This window comes from Anas platyrhynchos, chromosome Z (genome assembly GCF_047663525.1).
Source record: "Anas platyrhynchos isolate ZD024472 breed Pekin duck chromosome Z, IASCAAS_PekinDuck_T2T, whole genome shotgun sequence".
Taxonomy (NCBI): domain Eukaryota; kingdom Metazoa; phylum Chordata; class Aves; order Anseriformes; family Anatidae; genus Anas; species Anas platyrhynchos.
In genome coordinates, this window is record NC_092621.1 from 25,795,927 (window position 1) to 25,818,675 (window position 22,749).

Below are 22,749 nucleotides of genomic sequence, written 5' to 3' on the forward strand. Positions count from 1 at the left end.
TATTATTTAGGCTCTTCTGTTGTTGTTGTTCTTGGTGGTGATGGTGATGAAAATACTTATTGTGCTGGAAGTTTAGTGCATTGTAAGCCTTAGGTGCATAATGCAATCAAAAGCTTTACAAATAGATGCTCCATCATTTGCTAGAGTGTGCTGCCCCATCCTGAAGTGTATATATATTCGGTTTATCGCAATACAGACAGGATGGGAGGCAAGCTGTGTTTAGTAGTTGGTCAGATACACGAAGCTGAGCTGTTGCAGAAATGCTGGCCTGTACTCTTTAACTGAGAGTAATAGCTGTAGAAAATAAAGTATTCCTGAGAGCAAGTACTGGTTCGCAGCAAATTCCAGTCCTAATCCTTGCTTGCTCTACTATGTTTGTCTCACAATTCTAGCCATTCCTCCATGTTGTGGCAACATTAAGGTTGACTCTGGATTGCACAGACCAAGGAGAAGTAATGAGTATTAGTTTTACTGTGGGCTGGCCTTTCCTCAGGTGGGTAAGAAGACCTTGCAATTTAGTGAGAAACATGCAAGACAAACTCTGTCATCCCTGAACAAACCAGGGAACCACAGAGAATACCTTATACTGAATTGTTTCTTTTTATCAATTTAGAAAATATTTTAATTACAGATTATTTATTTTAATCTATTTGGGAAGAGAGAGAAGCACTATTCTTGGACATTTCCATGGTCTTGCAGCTTTATAAGCATACCCAAATGCGATGTAACAGCAGTGGTTTTTCTGCCCAACACTATTTGTTTAGCATATGCATAAGCAGAAACTCCTTGTGAGCTGAATTTATCTTTTATGCTGCGGTTTCCTTAAGGAAGCTATAGCTGAGAGATAAGCCTTCAAGAGAGAAGAGAAAATAAGTTATAGAATATTTGTGGGGATATTTGTGTATTTGTGTGGAGAAACTCATTTTGCCATTGAAGTGAAAACTTTTTTTTTTTTTTTTTCTTTTTAAAGCTGCTATACTGCATATGCAATTTTAAAGCATCAATCTGTTCTTCCACAGGTTGAGAAAAACTGACAGGATTTGCTGTACTGAATGATATTTAAACACACTGTGAAAACAGAAAGGGAGTTCTCTGAAAGTGCTTTCCATTAGAGGCACTCCATGTTTATAGTGTGTATTTATACAGACTCAAACGCATTTTAATCTATGTAAATAGGCACAGCAAAGTGACATCTGTGACCTAAATGTAGACTGCCTTGAAAAAAAAAATTGAAGCAAATGAGGAACTAACTCTTAACACACCATATATAGTAAAAACATGCCATGAACCCATTTCCAGTCTCAGATATGACAGCATTTTAAGAGCTCTGTCTTAGTGAGAAATGCAACAGAAAACATCTTGCTAAGAGTTCAAACTGGAGATTTGAGAGTTGACATTAAGGTTGGTCGGGGGGCTAGATCAACAAGTTGTGAAAACTTACATCCTTTGAACAATTTAGTTTGATAAAGAAGCATTACACCTGATTTCCCCAACATTCATTATATACCAAATTACTCTGACATGCACTTGAATGTGAAAATGAGCAAGCATTTCAGTTCTGGAAGAATGTTTTTAACATGTTTCTTCCACCTTTGGGAATCAGTATTATATGATGCCTTTCTCACAAAAAACATCCTCCTAAGTGTTTTTGAGATGTTCTTTAAGATAAAAGAAAATGAAAAATCTGATGTCTGGTTCAAGAATTTGGTCATGTACAGGAGGACAGGAGGAAAAATTGATAGGGTGGAGCTGACAAAATCTGTTTTTTTTTTTTTTTTTTTTTTTTTTTTTTTTTTTTCCTTTTTTCAAACATTTCAATCACCTATGTGGTCCCATGCTACACAACTGGAGACATGTCCAAGAAATGTCTATGAATACTTACATTTAGTATCCTGAAGGTATATGAGTTGGATCAGCTTCTGAGTGTTATGAAGAGATAGGCATCTGGAAACAAGATCAGGTTCTGGAACACTGTGCAATAGAGTTAACCTTTAGTCATAAGCTGGGAACAAGTATTGTTAAAGGAACTATCTGCAAAGAAATATTATTTATTTATTTTTTCTTTAACCTCCAATTTGAGTCTTAAAATGTCCTCATTTTGGCTAGGATAGGGTTAAATTTCTTCTTAGTAGCTGGCACGATGTTGTGCTTTGGATTTTTGATGAAAATAGTGGTGATAACACACTGATGTCTTAGTTGCTGCAGAGCACTCACACAAAGCCCAGGACTTCTCTCAGCTTCTCACGCTGCCCTACCAGGGAGGAGGCTGGGGGTGCACAAGAAGCTGGGAGGGGACACAGCTAGAACAGCTGGCCCTAGGGGGCCAGAGGGGTGTCCCTTACCACATGGCATCATGCTGGGCAGTAGGAATGGGGGAGTTGGCCAGGGCAGGGCTGTGGGGCACCAAATCGGGTATCGGCTAGACATTAACCAGCTGGTGGTGAGCAATTGTGTCTTGCATGACTTTTTTTCTTTTGTTATTATTATTATCATTTATCAAACTTCATCTCAATCAATGACTTTTTACATTTTTAGCTTTTTCAGTTCTCTCCTCCATACCACGAGGGTGGAGAGGTAAAAGCTGTGTGTAACTTAGCTGTCTGCAAGGTTATACCACAACATAAATAAGTTTTTCTAAATATTTTACCAGACCCCAGAGAAAATACACATTTTTTGTTAATTAGATTCCAGAAGCCTTTAACAGTAGGCCAGTTTTTGAGGCATATGCCACTGCCTGCCAAATCTGTGAAATATGTGAAGGGAAACTCACATCATACCTACAATGATAACCTTCCTTTTCCTTTCAGTTATAAAGAACAGTCACAGAGCTATGTCCTTTGTATCCTTATAAATTGGCTTACTATAGATATGGAAAGTGAATAATAATAAAAAAACAATAACTATTTTTAGATTTTCTGTTTGCATACAGGAGCCAAATTTATTTATGTATTTATTTATTTATTGTTTGTTTGTTTGTTTGTTTTAATCCTGTAATTATGCTACAGGATATGCTATACTTTGTCTGGATAAGCTAATTGTAATGGAGGTGAAGAGTTCACAATTTCTAAAAGTTGTAACACTTTTACATTCAATTTCTTGCATCTTTTTCAGCAGTTTTTTTTTGTTGTTGTTGTTTGTTTGTTTATTTATTTATTTTTCCCCTCAGGAGCATATCACAGTACAAAACTTCATTCCTATAAAACACCACAGGTCTACCAAGAAAGCCTGGAACCATCTGGATGCATCGTTATATCAATGGGAAAGAAGCCATCGTTCTGTTCAGGAGCTACCACACTGCCCTGGTGCATGCCTGGGTTTGTATTACTGCTCTAAAAGGGTGAGGTTAGAACCATATTTCAGAGGCAAAACCAGTCCTCCAGGTCTGGGAAGAGGGTTGTGTTGTCTAAGTAGTTATGAACTGTTTGATGTCAGATGTGACTGTTGCTCTTTGGATTTGCTATTAGAGGGAAGTTTGTTTAGTTGTTCTTGCTTGCTTTTAAAAAAGCACTAACAAAGGTCTGCAGATAGGCACCAAGTAAAACAGAACAGAGCAATCACTTGTGATAGTATTTCTCTCTGCTTGGTCAAATAAGATAGATGTTATTCATTCCACAATCTTGTGGATTGTTTTGGAGCTTCAGAAATCCGTCAGAATGAGTAAGTGCCAAATTAAATCAAGTTAATTGCAAAGCGCTCTTAGTCAACTCTAAAAATGGTATGTCAGAAAAATGCAAACTCTAAGTTTAACAGACAATGACTATTGACTATTATAATTTCACTTGCACTGTCTAGGAAAACGAACTTAATTGATGGACAGGTCTTTCAAGGAAAGACTCAGTTCCTCCTATACTGAGAACAGCTGAGTAAAAACACTATTCAGCTATGCTGTTTTTTTTCCTAATTTTTTGTCACCAGCAAGGCAAGTCTGTCCACAAGACTATTTCATGAATGAAACTGGTTTCATCAACGCATATCTAACCATGCATAATTGGAGTCCCTAAATCGCAGCTCACAGTAACCTCCAAAAAAACAATTTTCTACTTTCTAGTAGATATCACCTGTATATGACAGTAACTGGTGGGTACAGAATTACTTAGCCCAATTACATAGTACCAGTACTACCTGTCAATCTTATATTTAGGTAGAACCATTATGGTCAGCCTTGTTTGGCAGGGTTCATTATTTGTTCAGTGACAAGGTCCTAAACTGAACCAGCTAATTAAGAAGAAAGCTTCTGAAGGAGTTCAAAGAAATTTAAGTGGAAGTTTTTCTTTGATGTGTACCAGGAGAGCAGGAATATCAAGAAACGGCTGGAAAAGATGAGATCTGGTATACAGACTGTACCTTTCATACATGTCATTACCAACAAGCTTTCATAAGGTGCAGCTAGGAAGGTTCTGCTCACATTAGAACTGAGCAGGAACTAGGTGTGTCAAGTATGTCACACAAAGCAACACATCTAGGAGTGACTTATTCTCAGAGGCAGTGGGTCTTTAGTAAATACACCAGGATATTTCCAGACATTTGACATGTCACTTCAAAGGTCTGATTTTATTGGTCAACATCCTACTTGTGCAAAATTTGTCAGAACTGTGTAGGGATTGATTAGCCTCCCTGGTCACCAATGACAAGGCACAAGGGAACAGCACAAAGCTGTATCAGGGGATTGTCCAGTTCTGGACAATTGCCAGACTGGGCATGAGGAAAAGTTGCTTTACTGTGAGGGTGGCCAAACCCTGGAATAGCCTTCCTAGAGGGGTGGCTGATGCTCTGTGCCTGTCAGTGCTCAAGGGGCATTTGGACAATGCCTTCAGTCACGTGCTTTAACTTTTGTTTAGCCCTGAAGAGGTCAGGTAGTTGGACTACATAATCTCAGAATAGAATAGTTCAGTTAGAAGAGGCCTTCAAAGTGCTACTTCCATCTTCCCTAACAGCTATTTTAAGTGAATCTGGGTATTAATAAGTAAGTAACATTTAAATAGCTGATAAATGGGTAATGCAGCATAACTAGCTGGAGGAGAAATGGAAGTACCTAGGACCTGTTTATTTTTTAATTAGTGATATTAGCTGTTTTAAAGTAGTAAAGTGTTCACATTTAATGTCATACATAAATGAATATCTCTATTAAGAAATCTTTTCTCCAACTTGTGTAATACAACAGATCAGTGTACAAACTAATGTAGTCTATGTATCTGCCACTCACTTTAGATTTCAGCTTCAGAATTAAATATTTATGTAATATTGCATAATATTACTTTTACAATGCATTCCAGAACATCTCGCTCTACATTCATCTTCTAAAATGATCTGTCACAAGGAAAGTGAGAGTAGTAAATAGCTTTCCCTGCTTTATATATTACAGTATCCACTTTACATGTTCTTGCTCTTTAGATGTAATTGGTAATTAATCAGCAAAACTATGCCACTGAAAGTAGTGATGAAGATCAAGAAGACTTCACTGCTGAGAAACCTTCCCTAAGTGTAATGTGAGGATAGTTAAGCTTAGATTCAATTTTATAAAAGCTCTGGAAAGTTCTCATTACCATCTAGACTGCTACTTGAATAATCCTTTTAAATGAAATCTAGGAAACAAGCCAGTTTAATTAAGTAACATTTATTTTACATAGAACAATCTCCAAAGAATATTTAAAAAAATCTAAATACTGATTTTATTGCATTTATTTTCTTACAAAAAGACAGACAGGCACGATTTATGTATTCAAATACTTCAAACTGAACAGCTGTTTACTGTCCAGATTACCCCCATGCCACTCAAAAGGTTGTGAAAGTAGAAAATGTCATTTTACACAAGGCAGTAGTGCATTTTATTTAGTAAGAATGAATCACAAAATATATTTTTGTACAGTAAAATGTTACTGTCACTTTATAATTACCTATAAAAATTTTTGAATTGCACAACAAGTTTGCTTTGCAATTGACAACTGCCAGAAAATAGGCTTAGTATGTAACTAAATATTTGCGCGAGCTATCCCCTAGAGACAAATTAGGATTTCTTTTGGTAAATACTTAAAGTCTAATATGAACTATATTATATATCTGAGGTCATTTAAAATGTTTTTAATAGGAAGAGGCTTATATATTCAACTAAATTCACTTTCTGTCTACCTTAATATCCATACAACCACAATAGCTGAGTGTCCTAAACAATGTTTTGATTTAAAAGTACCAACACCAATGAGATCTGGAAGTGTTTAAATTAATCTATTTTCTATTTTTTTGCTCCATTATCAATGATGAAAAGGCACTGTATACATTCCTCTCGATATTTGGTCTTTTAGTTTCCTGTAAAGTTAAAAAGCATTCAATGACAAACATCAAACGAATGTTGAAAAGCACAAAAAAAATACTGAAGAGACTTCCCATTGGTGGATGTAGTCCACGATGTCTGGAGACACTCATTTGCCATAGAACTTCTTATTCAACAAGAATATGAGCAAGTTAACATTCACTTTAGCTTTGTCAAACATTTTCATTACAGCCACACCTTCATACTGCATCTGAAGCAAATCCTGTAACAATAAATAAAATCATTATTCTTTGCTTGAATCTATACCTCATCGCGAACAGATTGGGTCATTTTCATCATGTGTTAATTACCTAAAACTCCAGGTCCTTCACAATTTAAACAATTAAAGGGAACTATTGGTAAGTACGAAAAACAGTACATGTTTTCTAGATCCCCCATTATAAGCTGTCAGTAACAGCAAGCTGGAAGAAAGATAGACTCCTGTGTATTATACTCTTGCATAGGTATTTGCTCCTTGCCGCTGCTCTAATATGCCTCTTGGTTTGATGCAGTTTGATGGTCTCTCTAAAGTATGTCTTAACCCTACTCCAAGCCCAGCATCCTTCACAGATTACAAAATCATTCCCCCTATGACCTGCTGCCTTGCAGTGACTGAATAGTTCATGGATTTAGAAAAAGGCTGAAAAATTCTTATTTAGAACAAATGTGAATGTGGTTATAGAACACAGTGATAAAATTCAAACTTTACCTGGAAATGGAGCTGCACTTTTTCCATCTCAACCCCCAGAAATTTTGCTTTGATTTCAAAGTCACCCACTTCTTCTCCAGGTGTTATATCAAACATCACGTTCTTAAACCTTAAAACAAAGAACAGTAATTGAGTATGTATGCTATGCAGTTTTATATACTCCAAAGACAGTTTGATAGAAACCCTGAAGAGCTGAAGAGCTCTCTCACACACACACAAAAACCTTTTTGTGCAAAAACAAAACAAACAACAACAACAAAAAAACTTTTACAACAAGCAGTGTTTTCTGTGACATATTCATTTTGTAAGCATAGCTTTATCTCCTCCCAGCAGCAGAAATCTTTAGGGACCATAGAATAATTTTATAATAGAGCTGTTGGACCTCAGCTGGGCAACAGGAAGACTGGTAGAAACGTCAGCTTAAACTTTGCTCCTAGCACCAGCTCTCATGTGTTATCATCTTGCTGCTAGCTAAGCTGTACAAGTAATGTGTGAGAAAACACATTGCATATGAACAGACACCAAACACTAAACCAAAAAAAAAAAAAAAAGCCAACCAAAAAATCTAAGTGACCCTTAGAAACAAATCCCACTGCTTTGAACAGGAGGGGTGTTTTTTGCCCAGACCAGTGATTTTGGTATAGTGCATCAACATACTGGGTAATCCAGGAATTTAATTGTTCTCGTTGTTTTAGCAAATCCACTGTGTAGAATCACATAGTCTGATGGAGAACATCTGAGTTTTAGTAGAATTTATTTGGGACAGAGTTTGGCTATATTAGCTGGTGGGTAAGTCTGTCCTTTCTCTCCTTTCCTTTTGAACCCACAAATTAAAATCTGATCACTTTTTTTCTGACCTGGTTTATATAATGCATAGTTAAGGCAGGATGCAGAAACAGTGAAGTACATGGAGCACAGGGGTCACTGAAAAATATTCATGAAACTGTATGCCATGTTGCATATCCCATCCTGTTGTAATATGCTGATCCTGCAGAACTGCAAGCAGAAGCTACTACTACCTTCACATGGCAGGTTCAACTTATATACAGAATCACAGAATTGTCTAGGTTGGAAGAGACCTCCAAGATCACTGAGTCCAACCTCTGACCTAACACCAACAAGTCCTCCACTAAACCATATCACTAAGCTCTACATCTAAACGTCTTTTAAAGACCTCTAGGGATGGTGACTCCACCACTTCCCTGGGCAGCCCATTCCAATGCCTAACAACTTATAACAGGTCTGTCGAGTGGTCTTCAGAAGGTAAGAGAAGACTAAAAAAGGGTGTCTTACTTTAACATGAAACCTGCTTTGGCCTTGTTAGACTAGGGAATGGACATTTTAACTTGATCTATCAGTTATTATCTGAAGATCACTAGCATAATGTTGCACGAACCACACCATCACTATTGCAATATCTTCTTGAAGGCTTGTCTCATATACTTATAGTATGGCATATAGCTCTTAACAGTCCTTTATACTGAGAAAAAAATTGCTTGTGAGAAGTACAGAGAACAAAGAGGAACAAGTGTCCACAGGGAATGCGATTTGTTCTGCCACCTTTGAGTATCATCTTGCATGTGTACACACATCTCTGGTGTCAGTTTTGCCACTGTTGACAAACCCACTTGGAAAAAGTTGCAACCCAGAAACCTTTTCCAATGTAGAAGCAAGATGGAAAGATGCATAGGGTGGAAGAGCAGCTTTATAATGGATAGATACAACAGGGACGTTAAACTACCACATATATTCCCAGTTTGCCATAGTTGTGAAGCACAGCATATGAGGTATTTACTCAGTAATATGAAAGCATTTGGTCAGCAAATGAAAAAGTATGTTACAATTGTTAACAAGTCAGTCCTTAGTGAACATGCTGCCTAACTCATACTAATCCCATTTAAACTAATGCCAAAATAGACATATTCCAGTATCTTACTGGAGTAGTCATATAGCAAGGTACAAGGATAAAAATGAATCACAACTATTAGACTTTATCTTTTTCCTGGATTATAAAAAAAAATCTGAGGGTATTTTAGGTGCAGTGCAGGAAATTGCAAATACTTTTCACAAAAGACAGACTCCTCAGGGAGCTGGTGATTAGAAAATGCTCTCAATTGTTTTGTGCCACACTTACTGGTTAGTTTGAAGATCTTCAATTTCTAGGATGACACCCTTTTCATGCAGTCTTGCAGCTGTGTACTTTAATGATGCCTGCTTCAGTTTTTTGCTTCCCTTTACCTCCTCTTTTCCATCCACTTTAATTGACCTCCTTGAATTTCTGGGAGAGAACAAAAAATGGCTTGTAATTAAGCTACCAGCACACAAATGCCTTTTTTTTTTTTTTATATTTCAGCTAGTCTTCTAGTTTTATTTTTTCTTCACTCTTAGCCCTCCTAAGTAGCTATTAAGGAACAATCCAAGAATGAGAAGGATTTTTGGCACCTGAAGTAGTCTAAAATATTTTTGTAATTATTATGAATGAACATTTACTAGCACTTATCTAAACTCTATTGTGAAATGCAAACCCAGTCTAAAAGAGTTCACAATCATCACTTAAAAGCAGCAGTTTGGGAGCATACAGTGACATAGGTATTAAATAAGGTTGATCATTAGTGTTCCTTTTTGGACCACTGAGAAAGCTCCTGTTCAAGCCGTTAAAATGCTTTTATTTTGACACCATAATGGCCCTACTAGGAGTTGGATCACAAATGAGTGACTGCATCATTCATGAAAAATAAGATTTTTTTTTTTATTTATTTCCCTGTTCTATTCTAAAGACAAACCTATTTAATGAAGGAAGAAAATCAATAGTCACTTCCCAAAGCTTCATGACTTCAAAGGATACTAGTAGACTTGCAAAGTAACACTAATTAAATATATTGAAACCATATTATAGGGAAACAGTCCTCCTTAAGGAAAAATTAAAGAAATGTATGCCTCATTGTTTAAGGATTTTTGGTTAGCTCAGTGGCAACTTGTATGTACTTTTAAATCTGTGGGTTGCCTACCCATTGGAATCAAAGCTTCCTACTAGCTCTCCCTCCTAATAAAACACATTAAAATATTAAAAGACAAGAAGAATCAACGCACTTTCTTGTTAAGTTGTCTAAACAAGTTTTTATATAGGTGTTGTAATAATTAATTTGTTCTTCATAAAATGCTGTCTTGGAGTTAAGTGCATTCAAAGTTTGCTGGAGTTTCACCAGTTCAGCTTTTCGGTGATGTCTGTATCTTCTTTGATTCCGGATATCCTAAAACAGAAGATTTAAGTTTATTATGCAATAAGCTTATTAATTAGATATATTGACTTTGGGGAAGTTAAACAGTTAGGCATTGGTTGGAAAGGAGATTGGACAGGTGGTTCTAAACTCTTTCTCCTAATGCATGATTGTCTCTGTCTGGTGACAGCCTCTCCAAGCAGACTGCTGTCACTGGGCACCTCAAAACCCTAGGAAAGCCCAGCAGGTTGACAACTGAAAAGCTAACCTTGTGGGTGTCTGCACCAAGGCCCACTCAGTCCAACACTGGCTTTATGTCTTCTGTGGGCAAACTTATATCCCCTCATTCAAGGTGACTACAAATAGTTGGAGCTAAATTAATTACAAGTTGTGGTAGCCTGAAATTTACTGTGGTCTTCAGGACACTACAATAAATCAATGAAATGTTCAAATAAGAAACAAATCTTAGTTTACTGATTAACTTAGAGGCAGCATGCTAATGCACAACTACCTGAACTGAATAATGTGGAGCAGTAGCCTTTGCTATCCAGACTTAATATCAGTTAACATGTCTAGCTAGAATGGATTTGAGCTAGATACCTAAAAAAAATCATCAGTTTAGAAGAAGCATGTTCCATTTACCTTAGCAATCTCATTTATAATTTCTTGGTACTTAGTTGCTGAAGACACTAATCCTGCTTGTTCCAATGTCCGGAGATTTCTCTGAATTTTCCTTTTCTTTTGTTCTAATGGTAGCTGCCCTTCTTCAAAAATAGACTGACTGTGCTTCATTTTCTCTGGAGTTTTGGAGTCTAAAATGGCACGTTTTTCTACGAGTTTCAAGTGCTCAGATTCCTGGGTAAAAAAAAATCCAAAACATTTAGGGATACAATTAAGGATAACAGTTAAGAATTCAGATGCATTGAATTCTCACAGGAGATAAAGAAATGAAATTGTCTTTGTTGCTCAGTTTACTATTCCCTTTTGATATACCTTAAATAACTCTTCACAACAGTCACTTTTCAATTAATACAAACATGTCTGAAACTAGCCAGAAGACTCACTGGCTTCATTTAGTTGTATGAAGACTGTCCAGGTCTCACAGGTGCCCCCTGCTTACACACACATATACAAACTCTCTAAACTAAGCTAAAAAGTGCATGTTATTGAGATGTGGCTTTGTGCGTCAGTGTCTCCAGGGCAAATCCTCAGCTGAGAGCTCTTCCCACTCATTTCCTACATCAAAGATAGCTGCAGTTCCCAAGCCAATGTTTGCTTATATTGCTTAAGCAAATATACTAGGCAGCAAAGAACTCAATATACCAAAGTTTACTAGAAAAAGAAAAATCCATCAGAGAATTCACCTCAGGCTATTTGCTTGCATTAGTACATAGGAAAGAAGAGGCCATGTTTACAAGTTTAAAGAATTATGAAATACATTATTCCAGCTGCTGTAGTTGACAGCAAGAATTAATATTCACCCCCTCCTCCAAGATGTTACCAGTCCTACATGTAGTTTACAAATAGCAACAATGCTATTATTATAGTAAGAGAAAAAGCTGTCAGAAATCTGCTTTTAAATAGCTTTAATAAAATAGTTATTTTCTTCCCTATTCAGGCATAATATAGCACTTACCTGTTGCGCAGTGGCTGTTGTTTCTAATATTTCTAAGAGCGTATCCCCTGGCTGAGTTCGTATCACATCCACAATAAGTCTTTTGGTCCTTTTAAAAAGAATATATGGGTATTACAAAACAGTTACCACTGGTTCATCTGTGCATTTTATTTCTTTGACTGTAAAACTAGCAAGCATGCCCTTTATGCTTGGTAATACAAGTATTTCTTCAGTGTTATATTCCAGATCTTCCATTGATCTGGACACTGAACACATGACTTCTACACAGGCAACAAGAGAAGTGTGTACATACTTTTCTCCCTTTTATTTTAGGAAATATCTAACTGGTTAACATAGTATAACAGTTACTGCTAACATAGTAAAAACCAAACCAACAATATAAACAAGGATTCTAATTATGATCATGACAGCAGGTTGGAAGGTCACCTTTCCAAAGCCTGAACTATGCAGGTACATAAGGATTGTATCTACTAAATAAAGTGGAAAGGCACTCAAAGCTGAACTTTTGAAGGAATTGCACAGCAGACACTACTTATGGTGCAGACGTTTCTTTAGTGGCAACATATGGAGCACTTCCTCACAAGAAAAGAAAAAAAAAAAGGAAGCTGTTGCATGCTGATATGTAAACCAGTTCTTTTTTGGTAGGAGTTTATCTATAACACTTCAAAGAATGTCTTATTACAGAATTCTATTAATTCAGAGGACACGATTACAAACAAGATTTTTCCTTCACAAACTCTTGGAATTCCCTCCAGATCCCCAGAAAACAAAGAAAAAACAACAAACAAAACCACTAAGATCCCCTAAAATTAATTCACCTGTGTTACATCAACACATTCCTGGCTTTCTCTGCCTGGCAAAACCTTTCTCAGCCTTTGGTGGTCACCACCACCATTAACAGTAGCAAACATGGGACAGTGTTACCATTCCATGCACTTGAAACCTATCTAACAGTATGCTGATATGGCTGGTAATACATGCATGCCTACTTCATCTCCTTTATACCAAACCAGCTCAGCTTTCTTGTTTTCCAGAAGCAAAACAGCCTAGGGCTCCACTCCTCCCCACTCATGTACAACTTGGCATGCTGTCCCTATGCATTCAGACCATGTGTACTGGGCACCTTATATAACGTCTTCTACACAGAGGTACATGCAAATCTTTGGGCTTGTCACAGAAACCTTAACAAAACCATTTAAAAACAAATGCTTTAATACTTCTGTTCAAGAGGCATGTTGCTTTACAGAAAAAAAGGAATCACAGAATCACAGAATTTCTAGGTTGGAAGAGACCTCAAGATCATCGAGTCCAACCTCTGACCTAACACTAACAGTCCCCACTAAACCATATCCCCAAGCTCTACATCTAAACGTCTTTTAAAGACTTCCAGGGATGGTAACTCCACCACTTCCCTAGGCAGCCTGTTCTAATGTCTAACAACCCTTTCGGTAAAGAAGTTCTTCCTAATATCTAACCTAAAACTCCCCTGGCGCAACTTAAGCCCATTCCCCCTCGTCCTGTCACCAGGCACGTGGGAGAACAGGCCAACCCCCACCTCGCTACAGCCTCCTTTAATGTACCTGTAGAGAGCAATAAGGTCGCCCCTGAGCCTCCTTTTCTCCAGGCTGAACAAGCCCAGCTCCCTCAGCCGCTCCTCGTAGGACTTGTTCTCCAGGCCCCTCACCAGCTTCGTTGCCCTTCTCTGGACCCGCTCAAGCACCTCCATGTCCTTCTTGTAGCGAGGGGCCCAAAACTGAACACAGTACTCGAGGTGCGGCCTCACCAGAGCCGAGTACAGGGGGACGATCACCTCCCTAGCCCTGCTGGTCACACTGTTTCTTACTCAAGCCAGGATGCTGTTGGCCTTCTTGGCCACCTGAGCACACTGCTGGCTCATATTCAGCCGACTGTCCACCATCACTCCCAGGTCCTTCTCTGCCTGGCAGCTCTCCAGGAAGCTACAGTATCTGTGTTTACATCCCTTGTATAAACAGATGTGTCAAGTATTTTAACTTTTTTTTTTTTTTTTGCTGCAGTTTAACACAGGTTGCTATTTATTCTTCTGTCAGTTTATTAGATCTTAAAATGTCATTGAGATTACTTGAAAGCACTTATGCAAAGAAGTTAAATTCTGTTAATTTTCTTGCTATTATTTCAATGTATTTCCACACAATGTAAAGGATTGAAAATGATTTTAAATGTTTCTTTTGGCCTTGATTTTGAATATCTTCAGAGATAAAGTTAAGGGCTAGCATATTAGTCTGACATAGAGGAAAAACAGAACAGTTTTTGTTGTTGTTGTTTGTTTTTCAGTGACAACAGCAGGCATATCCATAATAAAAACAACCACAAAAACCCACAACACTTTGGGAATAGCTCTAGAGCCCTGGTCTGTGGAACACCAAGTAACTAACACCGTTCTGATTTGCTATTGTCTTTGCAGTCTTTTCACTGTCTCCACTTTCGATAACAGGATAGAGAAAAACTATTTTTTTGTTTGATTCAGATGAAATATGTAAATCTTACAGTAGAAAAACTTCTTTTCCTTTTAGGATAGATAACAAGTTTTTCTTGTACCTAAAATGTTATATTTTTTCCAGACTTTGAACAAAGTCTGACTTTGAGATTGGACTACAGACATTATAGCTAAGAACTTTCTTCAAAAATAAAACTTCGCATACTACCTAGTAAATTCTTTTTCCCTCTGTGTTTTGATTTTGAAAAAACTTGAAGTTTGGGTCTACACTCATAGTGCTTACAAGAACATTAGAGGGAAATACAACATAAGGATTTAAAGTGAATTTCTACCTTTCTCACTTGTGTGAGAAGTAGAGAAGTAAACAATCCCATTCTCCCCTTTGTTGAAGTAGCAGCAGGATATTAAACAAGCCTTATTCTGGACAAGTTTAAATAATTCTAAAGAATATGCACAAGCCATTGATAGTATATGATTTTATGACAAAATTTTGGACTATAAAGTAGGTTATCCAAGTACCCAGTCCTCAATCTGCAGACTAAATAGAATAAACATCAATTCCTTTAATAAAGGAATAGAATAAACATCATTTCCTTTACATAAAATAAAAGCATGCACTATTCATACTAAAGTGACAGTCACATCCTGTTCCAGTGCCTGATGGCAGTAGGTCAGGGAAGTGTTTTTGTTTCAGGGGGAAGAGAAGACAGTTTCATAGTGTCCACCCCTTAAGCATCTAAACAGCTTTTCATCTCAACTTTCCCAAGACTGTGATGTTTTAAAGCAGAATTTTTTTATAGCTTCCCAGAAAATATTCATTCTGTACAGATTATGGACCCAGTCATTGATCAGTTATTTTTAAAAATACAGATTTTTGAGCAAAACTTACTTTATCATCAGGCTTTTAAGATCCTGATCTTCACCTTCCCGTAACTCATATTTGCTCGTCAAAGACAGTGAAATCTCTGTTTTTGCAAGCTGATTCAGTGTGCCTTCCCTGTTGGGGTCATTGGGATCAACAGATCCTTCTCCTGTAAGAAAGGAAATATCTTTTACTTCAGTTTGCTAATTTTATCAAGAGTCAATGCATAAAACAAAACCACCACCTTAACAAATAATTGTGTTGTCAGAAGTTTTAAATTTATTTAATAACACACCCATTCCTACCATTAAAAGCAGTCTTTTGGGGGGGGAACACTGAATAAATAAAACCATAAACCATCTACTTATAAACTCAGAATATTTTGGAAATGCCTCAAATAATTTCCTTTTGAGTACTGATCTGCAAGAGACTCACATCTTATTTTCAAAAGGAGAATGATTTAATATCTTTTATCCTAACTTGCAGTGACAGTGAAAAATGAAAGAGCTGTAGCTATTTACCTTGAGCCTGGTATTACCTGTGATGTTATAGCTACTTTCTAAACAAGAAGGAATGCAGTTCATTTCCTAATACTGTTGAGGCAAATGAAATATCAGCCACATTTATTCATTACAAATTCAAATATATTTTTAAACCCCATTTTTAACTGGAAAAATAAGTCTCCAAATTAAAACTGGTATTTAAAAGTTTCTCTGCAATTTTGTGGCCAAGAAGAGCAAATACGAAGTTTAGGTTATTTAAAATATATTTTTTTCCCTGTCCGGCAATTTGAACAAAACCAGATCATTTTTACAAACACTAGTGTTTGGATTTTGTATCACAATTAATCTTCAATATTGTGTGCGCTGACTGATGCTTGTTTGAGCCAGCAATGTGCCAAGAAGGCCAGTGGCATCCTGGTTGTATCAGGAATAGTGTAGCCAGCAGGGCCAGGGAAGTGATCCTCCCCTGTATTCAGCTCTGGTGAGGCTACACCTCGAGTAATGTGTTCAACTTTGGGCCCCTCACTACAAGAAAGACAGAGGCCCTGGAGCATGTCCAGAGAAGGGCTACGAAGCTGGTGAAGGGCCTAGAACACAAGTCCTACGGGATGTGGCTGAGAGAAGTGGGGTTGTTCAGTCTGGAGAAGAAGGGGCTCAGGGGAGACCTTATTGCTCTCTGCAGCTACCTGAAAGGAAGGTGTAGGGAGCTGGGGGTTGGCCTCTTCTCACGTGTAACTAGCGATAGGAATAGAAGGAATGGCTTCAAGTTGTGCCAGGGGTGGTTTAGATTGGAAATTAGGAGGCATTTCTTCTCAGAAGGAGCAGTCAGGCATTGGAACAGGTTGCCCAGGGAGGTGGTGGCATCACCATCCCTGGGGATGTTAAAGGAAAGGTTGGACATGGTGCTTAGGGACATGGTTTAGTGGGTGACATTGTTTGTAGGGTGATGTTTGGACCAGATGATCTTGGAGGGGGTTCTTTTCCAACCTTATGATTCAGTTAAAATTTCAGTTAGAAGCTCTTCACACATCTCAAGGATGCTGTCAGAGATAGCTACCTGTATTGACTCTGCATCAGCTTTGATTTTGATCAGGATCACCTATAGTCAAAGTGTGAATTCACTTTTGAGAATGTCACAGCAAGTGTTCAAAAAAACATGTTTACAGTAAATGCAGAATCTGGTAACATCAGAGAGATGAGAATTTATGTATCTTGTAGTATTTAAATCAAGACCCCATTTAGTCTTACCCCAAATTGAAGTCAACCATGAAGATGAAAAACAACATACCAAGGAAAGACTCTACATCAGGAACAGGTCCCAGTCCTTCCAGCAGTTCATTCAGCAGGTCATTTGGCTCAGTGGCAATGGCATCCTGGTGTTCCAACAGTAGCTATAAACAAATGTACATAAAGACATAATTCCAAAAAGCCATACCAATGTCTTTATACTTGTAAAGAAATCTGGAGACTATATACTGAAAAAAAGATAGATTGTTATCAGCATTATGGAGGAACTAAAGTGGGTGGGAAGTGGGGGAAGAAACATACACCTTTCTAGACAAAGACTTTAGAATTGTTCTTGCAGTAAGGCAGCTTGCTGTGTTCCTCTGCAAATCAACATCAGTGCTGAACATCACAACTGAGAAGAAAAAAGTTTAAGATTTGCCTTCAGGGTAATAACACAAGCAGTACCTTTCAATGCAGCATCCTGAACTGAGAATACAGAGGGATGAAGACAGGGTCAGTGGTTGCATAGGAAGATATTTATTTTTTCCCCCTGTGTAACCATTATAGTAGCTATTTTGAAATACAATACTGTTAGTGATACCTTTCAGAAATACCTTTCAGTTTTATAAGAAAGAAAGGAATCTATACAGCACCTAGAACTATAAGAAACAGTAAAGCAGCAGTTGCATATTTATGAACATATTCACAGTAACTTTCATTGCACCCAGACATCTTCCCAAAACTAAGCCACAAAAATACTGGTAAAACAAGTTACTAAAGACCATGGATGTGCATTTTCCTGTAAACAGGTTCTCACTATTGATGATAAAGTGACCTCATATTGAGTTAGATTGAGTTGACAGTGTTGATGACTGCAAAATCCAGCAGTTCATTTCCCATAGAAGTATTCCTTATATGAAAGCCTGATGAAAAGGGATAGGGTCACCAAGCTTCTTTGAAATTTAATTATAGCAAAGCATGCATAGAAGCCAAAAATTCCAAGATATTAAGTAGTTTAAGCACTGCAAGCTATTTTTAGAAAAAGTTAATGGTTACTATAAACTTACTGACAACTAAAAGGTCCAAGTCCAGAAAGCAAAGGCACGTCAGCGTTTCAGTCATACTAACAGGACAGTTAAGTGAGAACTATAGGCTTGTAACTTAATTTCTCAGTCTTAAGTGAGAATTATAGGTCTGTAATTGTTAATTTCTCAGACTTAAGTGCAGCAACTACTCTACACTGTACATAGCATTGAGTATGATATTATGGAAATAGCTGAGCAACTCTACTCATACTGAATAAAGCTCCACCATGCTTAACTGTATACAAGCACAGAATGAATACATTCACAGAACAAGTCCTCTCTCAGGCAAGACAAAAACATGGAAGTACCAAAAAAAAACAAAGCTAATGAATCTAACAGATGTCTCATTCCAGCTACACCCTAAAGAGCTGTGAAAAGAAAATAAGTTAAGCAGTTACCACCAGATCTGATGATAAAGGTCAGATTTGAGAACTTTTTTTAAACTGAACTATGTATGACAAAGGACAGGATTTTTATGTACATCCTGTTACTCAAACTAATTTTGAGCTGTATGACCAGAATGGAAAGCTGAATTTACATTCATAGGGAAGATACAGTGGGAGAAGACAATTCAGATGAAAGGAAGTTTGGTGGAAGAAGTGGTATTGGTAAAAGAAGATCATCTGCTAGAGTTACTGCACTAAAATAATGTGTAGAATTCCCACCTAATTGCTTACTTCCTGCAAGCAGAGAACAGTGTTGTGATATTATCAAAAAAGACCAATCTTCTTGATCTCCTTTGTTCAGCAATTTACTTTCATTAAGTTATTTCATATTTTATAGGATATTTTATCAACAAAACCAGAATAACATAGTAATTTCAACTCCAAGGACATAGAGAAAAAACAACCTCACTAGATGTAATATTTGAATAAGACTAGTGTATAAATGTCACCAATGAGTGGCATAAAGGAATAGGTCTATGCCTTAAATTAAAAGAAAAAAGTAGATACAAAGACTATCCGGCATGTATGGAATTAGCAGACCAGGCTATAAGAGGATTTGCAATGTGGTATACTGGAAGCTGAGCACTCTTTTTCTCTAGCATATCTGAAAACATAAGGGGAGGTTCTCTGTGGTACTTCCCTCCTCCTGCCCCCCCCCCCCCCCTTTTTTTTAAGCTAGAAAATAATATTTTAAGCTAGAAAATATTATCCCAGCTTCATGAAGACCACGTGGAAGACATAACTTGTACCCTAAATCAAACTCTGGACTGCAGTTAATCTGTGATTCTATTATTCTATTCTTTACCCAGGAAAAAAGATCTGACAGGAAATCCAGTTTGTCCTTCCTAAATCAGATATTTAGGTCTGCTTCCAACACAATGCATATATGATGTATGAAACAAAATACACTGAAATTTCCTGTTTTCCTAGCATCTAAGGAACTTCTTCAAACTGGGCTTACTTTCTTAACCAAGATAGGAAAGTGTTTATAAATATAAATAAGTTAGCAATATCACACTAGATGGAAACAAAAATGTTTTCCCATCATACAATGTTATATTCTCATTGTTATTCAAGATAGTGCTTTTACATGGAAGCAGTCCTCTAGGAAAATTTAATACTCAATGTCAAACCATACTAGAGACTGAAGAAATTCTTTCAAAAGAAACACACTTTAAACTTTCCTCAGAGACTGTGATAATTATTTCATAATCTATACATTTTAGTCTCCTAATAAGTATATCCACTTACTGAATGGGTATTGATAATTTCTTCAATTGAGATATATATGACAGGTTTGCTGAGGGTCACCATATCAGAGTACTCATCAATATTGAATTTCTCCTCTGGTTCAGGAACATCACATGCTGCCTGAAAAAAATTTCTAAGAGAAAATGAGAGACATTAATAATTGTTAGCTATAAATTCTCTTTATTTTGGCTGTATTAAAAATATAAGCAAGTCTTCAATTTGCATTATATTTGTCTTATAATCTGCAATCTACTCTATGTTGATGTGTAAATACATTGTCTTTGAAGAAAGGTTCCTTCAAACACTAATGACGACTTCCTGGACAGCTGGTGAAAGATTATTTTTGAGGTAAGATTTTTCTGCTGATTCTGCACAGAGTGATAACTTGGCAAATCCAAAATATTTAGAGAAACCCATACTTAATGCTTAAGAAGTTATGAAAGGATTTCCACAGAAATACCCTCTGTTGTTATAAATGCACTTTGTAGTATGAAGTGTGCTGAGAAGAAATTATTTGAGATAACTATATAAAATTACCAAATTATTAAACTTTGGTCTACAAAATTTAAATCACTTCTTCGAATCAAACTGAGGTGTCATAAAATATGGCATTGTTTAAAATCCAAGGATCTTGAGAGGAGAAAATGCAAAAAATGCTTCAAGCATTATATCAACTTGGAGCTATGTGGAGAACAGAGTCCTACTTTACAAGACAATGATTTACTCTGAGCTACTAACGACTTCAGGGATATGCATAGACAACCAACAAACAGCAAGGTCCTCCTGCCCAAGGAAGTTTGTTTTCCAAAGTCAGTGGATCTGAATCTGAGCAGCTGGGATTAACCACCATTGGTACCTAAGGTAGGCAGGGCATTTCTGTTTTAAGTAAAGATCCCCAGAGAATCAGTCTAGTAAGAAGTTGGCTTCATTAAAAGACGATTTCTTTCTTTTGTAGTAATCAAAGGGCTAGTTAGAGTAGGTTCTTTCCTTTATTAACCTTTGTTGATCTTGCTACACTTTCTACCCTATTCATCATGTTTGTGTCGTGCCCTCAAATAATAACTTAAATAAACAGAGTGACTAAGGTCATGCCTTTGTGTTCATGGCTGATCTCTCAAGGAAACACATTATATGAACAGTACATTTGCTTTTATTAAGCATGGTCAATAAGCATAAAAGTTACAAAAATAAGTTTGACACAGGGCAGAAGAACACTTCAGTATAATAGCAATCACATGAAAAGATGGTCAGTAATTCTAACAAACTTGTGTCCTGTAGTGTAACAAAACAAGCAGTTTCCTGTGACTGTACAAAGATGAAAGAATAAAAATGAAAAAAGCAACTTTTTCTCATCAGTAAGTCTTTTCCTCAGAAAAACATTCAGCTGTCCCACCCAACTGCGGAACACAAATGTTTCTGCTAGACTGTGAATCATTTCATGCTGCTTTCATTATCTGTATTTGCAGTAAGGAAGTCTTACTGCAATGAAATCAGCAGGGCTGATTGGTGCTCCAAGTAATGCTGAAGAAGGAATACAACATGCTCCTTCTGCTTCAGCTTCCTCAGTGAGTGAGAATCCTTCAACATTCAACTTTAAGCAGGGTGTTATTATTTGCAGAATGCACGAACTAGTCTTCCTTACTCATCCTAGAAGAGCATTCTTACTATATAGCTACTTGTGAGAGCCTTTCATACCTGAACTTCTGGTATGTCTGTGAGAGGTAAGCATTCATAGATGACAGATGTTCACTCTCTCCTTCAAAGAGCTTGTTAGAAGCAGCATGCTGAAGGACTTTTGCCACACAACCTAGATTCCTCCTCTGGTCAGGATGTATCTGGCCCCCGGCTGTCATATCAATTATATCAAAACCATCAGGAGCAACAATGGCAGGGTTCATATAGCGATAGTACAGGAGGTTTCCAACAATCTGTAAAGAAAAAAAAAAAGAGAATTTCCTTTTCATACATAATCACATTTTACAGAACATTATCAATCACTTCCAACTTAGACCATATGAACTGGTGGTAGAAAACAAGGAAAAACTCCTAGGAATGTGCACCATACCATAACACAATAAAAAACCAAGCATACATACTTCTGTGTACAGCCATGTACTTTTTAAAATATGTTTCCAAGATATCACACAGCTATGTATTAAAAAAATGTTTAGAAATAGAATTGCTTGATTTCAACTACATTATTTCCATTACAATAACCGTCTGTTTTCGACTGTCAGAAACCTACCAGACATATACTGGAATCTTCAAATTTATATTTAAACCAGAACCAGTAATAAAAACTATAGCTTATTTTTAAGCTTTGGAGTAACAAAGTTTCTGGGTAAAATATTCACTTTAAAATAGCCCTTAAATATCTAGTAAACTATTAAGGAAGAGAAAAATCAACTGCTCATCTCACAACAAATTCTTCCAACACTTTGGCAAATGTCTCAATAACACTTAACACAAAAACTGAATATCATTAAATACCAAAAAACAAATTCATAAAAGAATGGAATCAATCTTTTGTCATAACTCTTCAAAAGATTAGTATTCCGTTAAGCTCTAAGTCAGTTCTTACATTCATTGGATTTGATCCACAGCAAAAATAAAAAAATATATATTCCAAACTTTGTAATGAATATTTTTAATTAAGCAACACTTAATTTTTGTATTTAGAATTTGGGCCTTTTAAAGCATCAGTTATAGACTTTCAAAATAAGGTTTCAATTTGGTACTGCTAGATTTAGTCAAGCTAGTGTAAGGCATTGAGTTGAACACATCAAGACACATACAACTTTCCTTCTAGATTTTGATAGGTTTGTCTCCACAGGTTCATTTTCTGAAGTGCAACAGACAGTTGCCCATGTTTAATGCATCTATTGACATTAAGAGACAAGTCTCAATGTTTTTTTTTTTTAATTATTATTAAGAGACTAGAAAACACGTTTTCCAAAACTGCACTCTCTACAATGATCTTGCAGTAATTTGTGTCATGCAAATGACTGTTTAATATCTTTCCTGGTCCC

General features: G+C 36.8%; 1 protein-coding gene across 7 annotated transcripts in view; it reads right to left on the reverse strand.

Annotated features, from left to right (window-relative positions):
* Positions 1 to 5,598: 5,598 nt before the first annotated feature.
* The window catches only part of IQGAP2 (IQ motif containing GTPase activating protein 2), a 127,417-nt gene continuing 110,266 nt past the window's right edge, over positions 5,599 to 22,749 (reverse strand). For all 7 annotated transcript variants that reach the window (XM_038171489.2, XM_038171486.2, XM_038171484.2 and 4 more), the window contains 10 exons: positions 21,416 to 21,648; positions 19,721 to 19,853; positions 17,000 to 17,102; positions 15,236 to 15,377; positions 11,871 to 11,958; positions 10,877 to 11,089; positions 10,107 to 10,267; positions 9,151 to 9,294; positions 7,017 to 7,125; positions 5,599 to 6,530 (listed from right to left, as the gene is read on the reverse strand). In XM_038171489.2, coding sequence (XP_038027417.1) covers positions 6,417 to 6,530; positions 7,017 to 7,125; positions 9,151 to 9,294; positions 10,107 to 10,267; positions 10,877 to 11,089; positions 11,871 to 11,958; positions 15,236 to 15,377; positions 17,000 to 17,102; positions 19,721 to 19,853; positions 21,416 to 21,648 — 1,440 coding nt within the window. In that variant the 3' untranslated portion in view covers positions 5,599 to 6,416. The remainder of the gene's footprint in view (positions 6,531 to 7,016; positions 7,126 to 9,150; positions 9,295 to 10,106; positions 10,268 to 10,876; positions 11,090 to 11,870; positions 11,959 to 15,235; positions 15,378 to 16,999; positions 17,103 to 19,720; positions 19,854 to 21,415; positions 21,649 to 22,749) is intronic.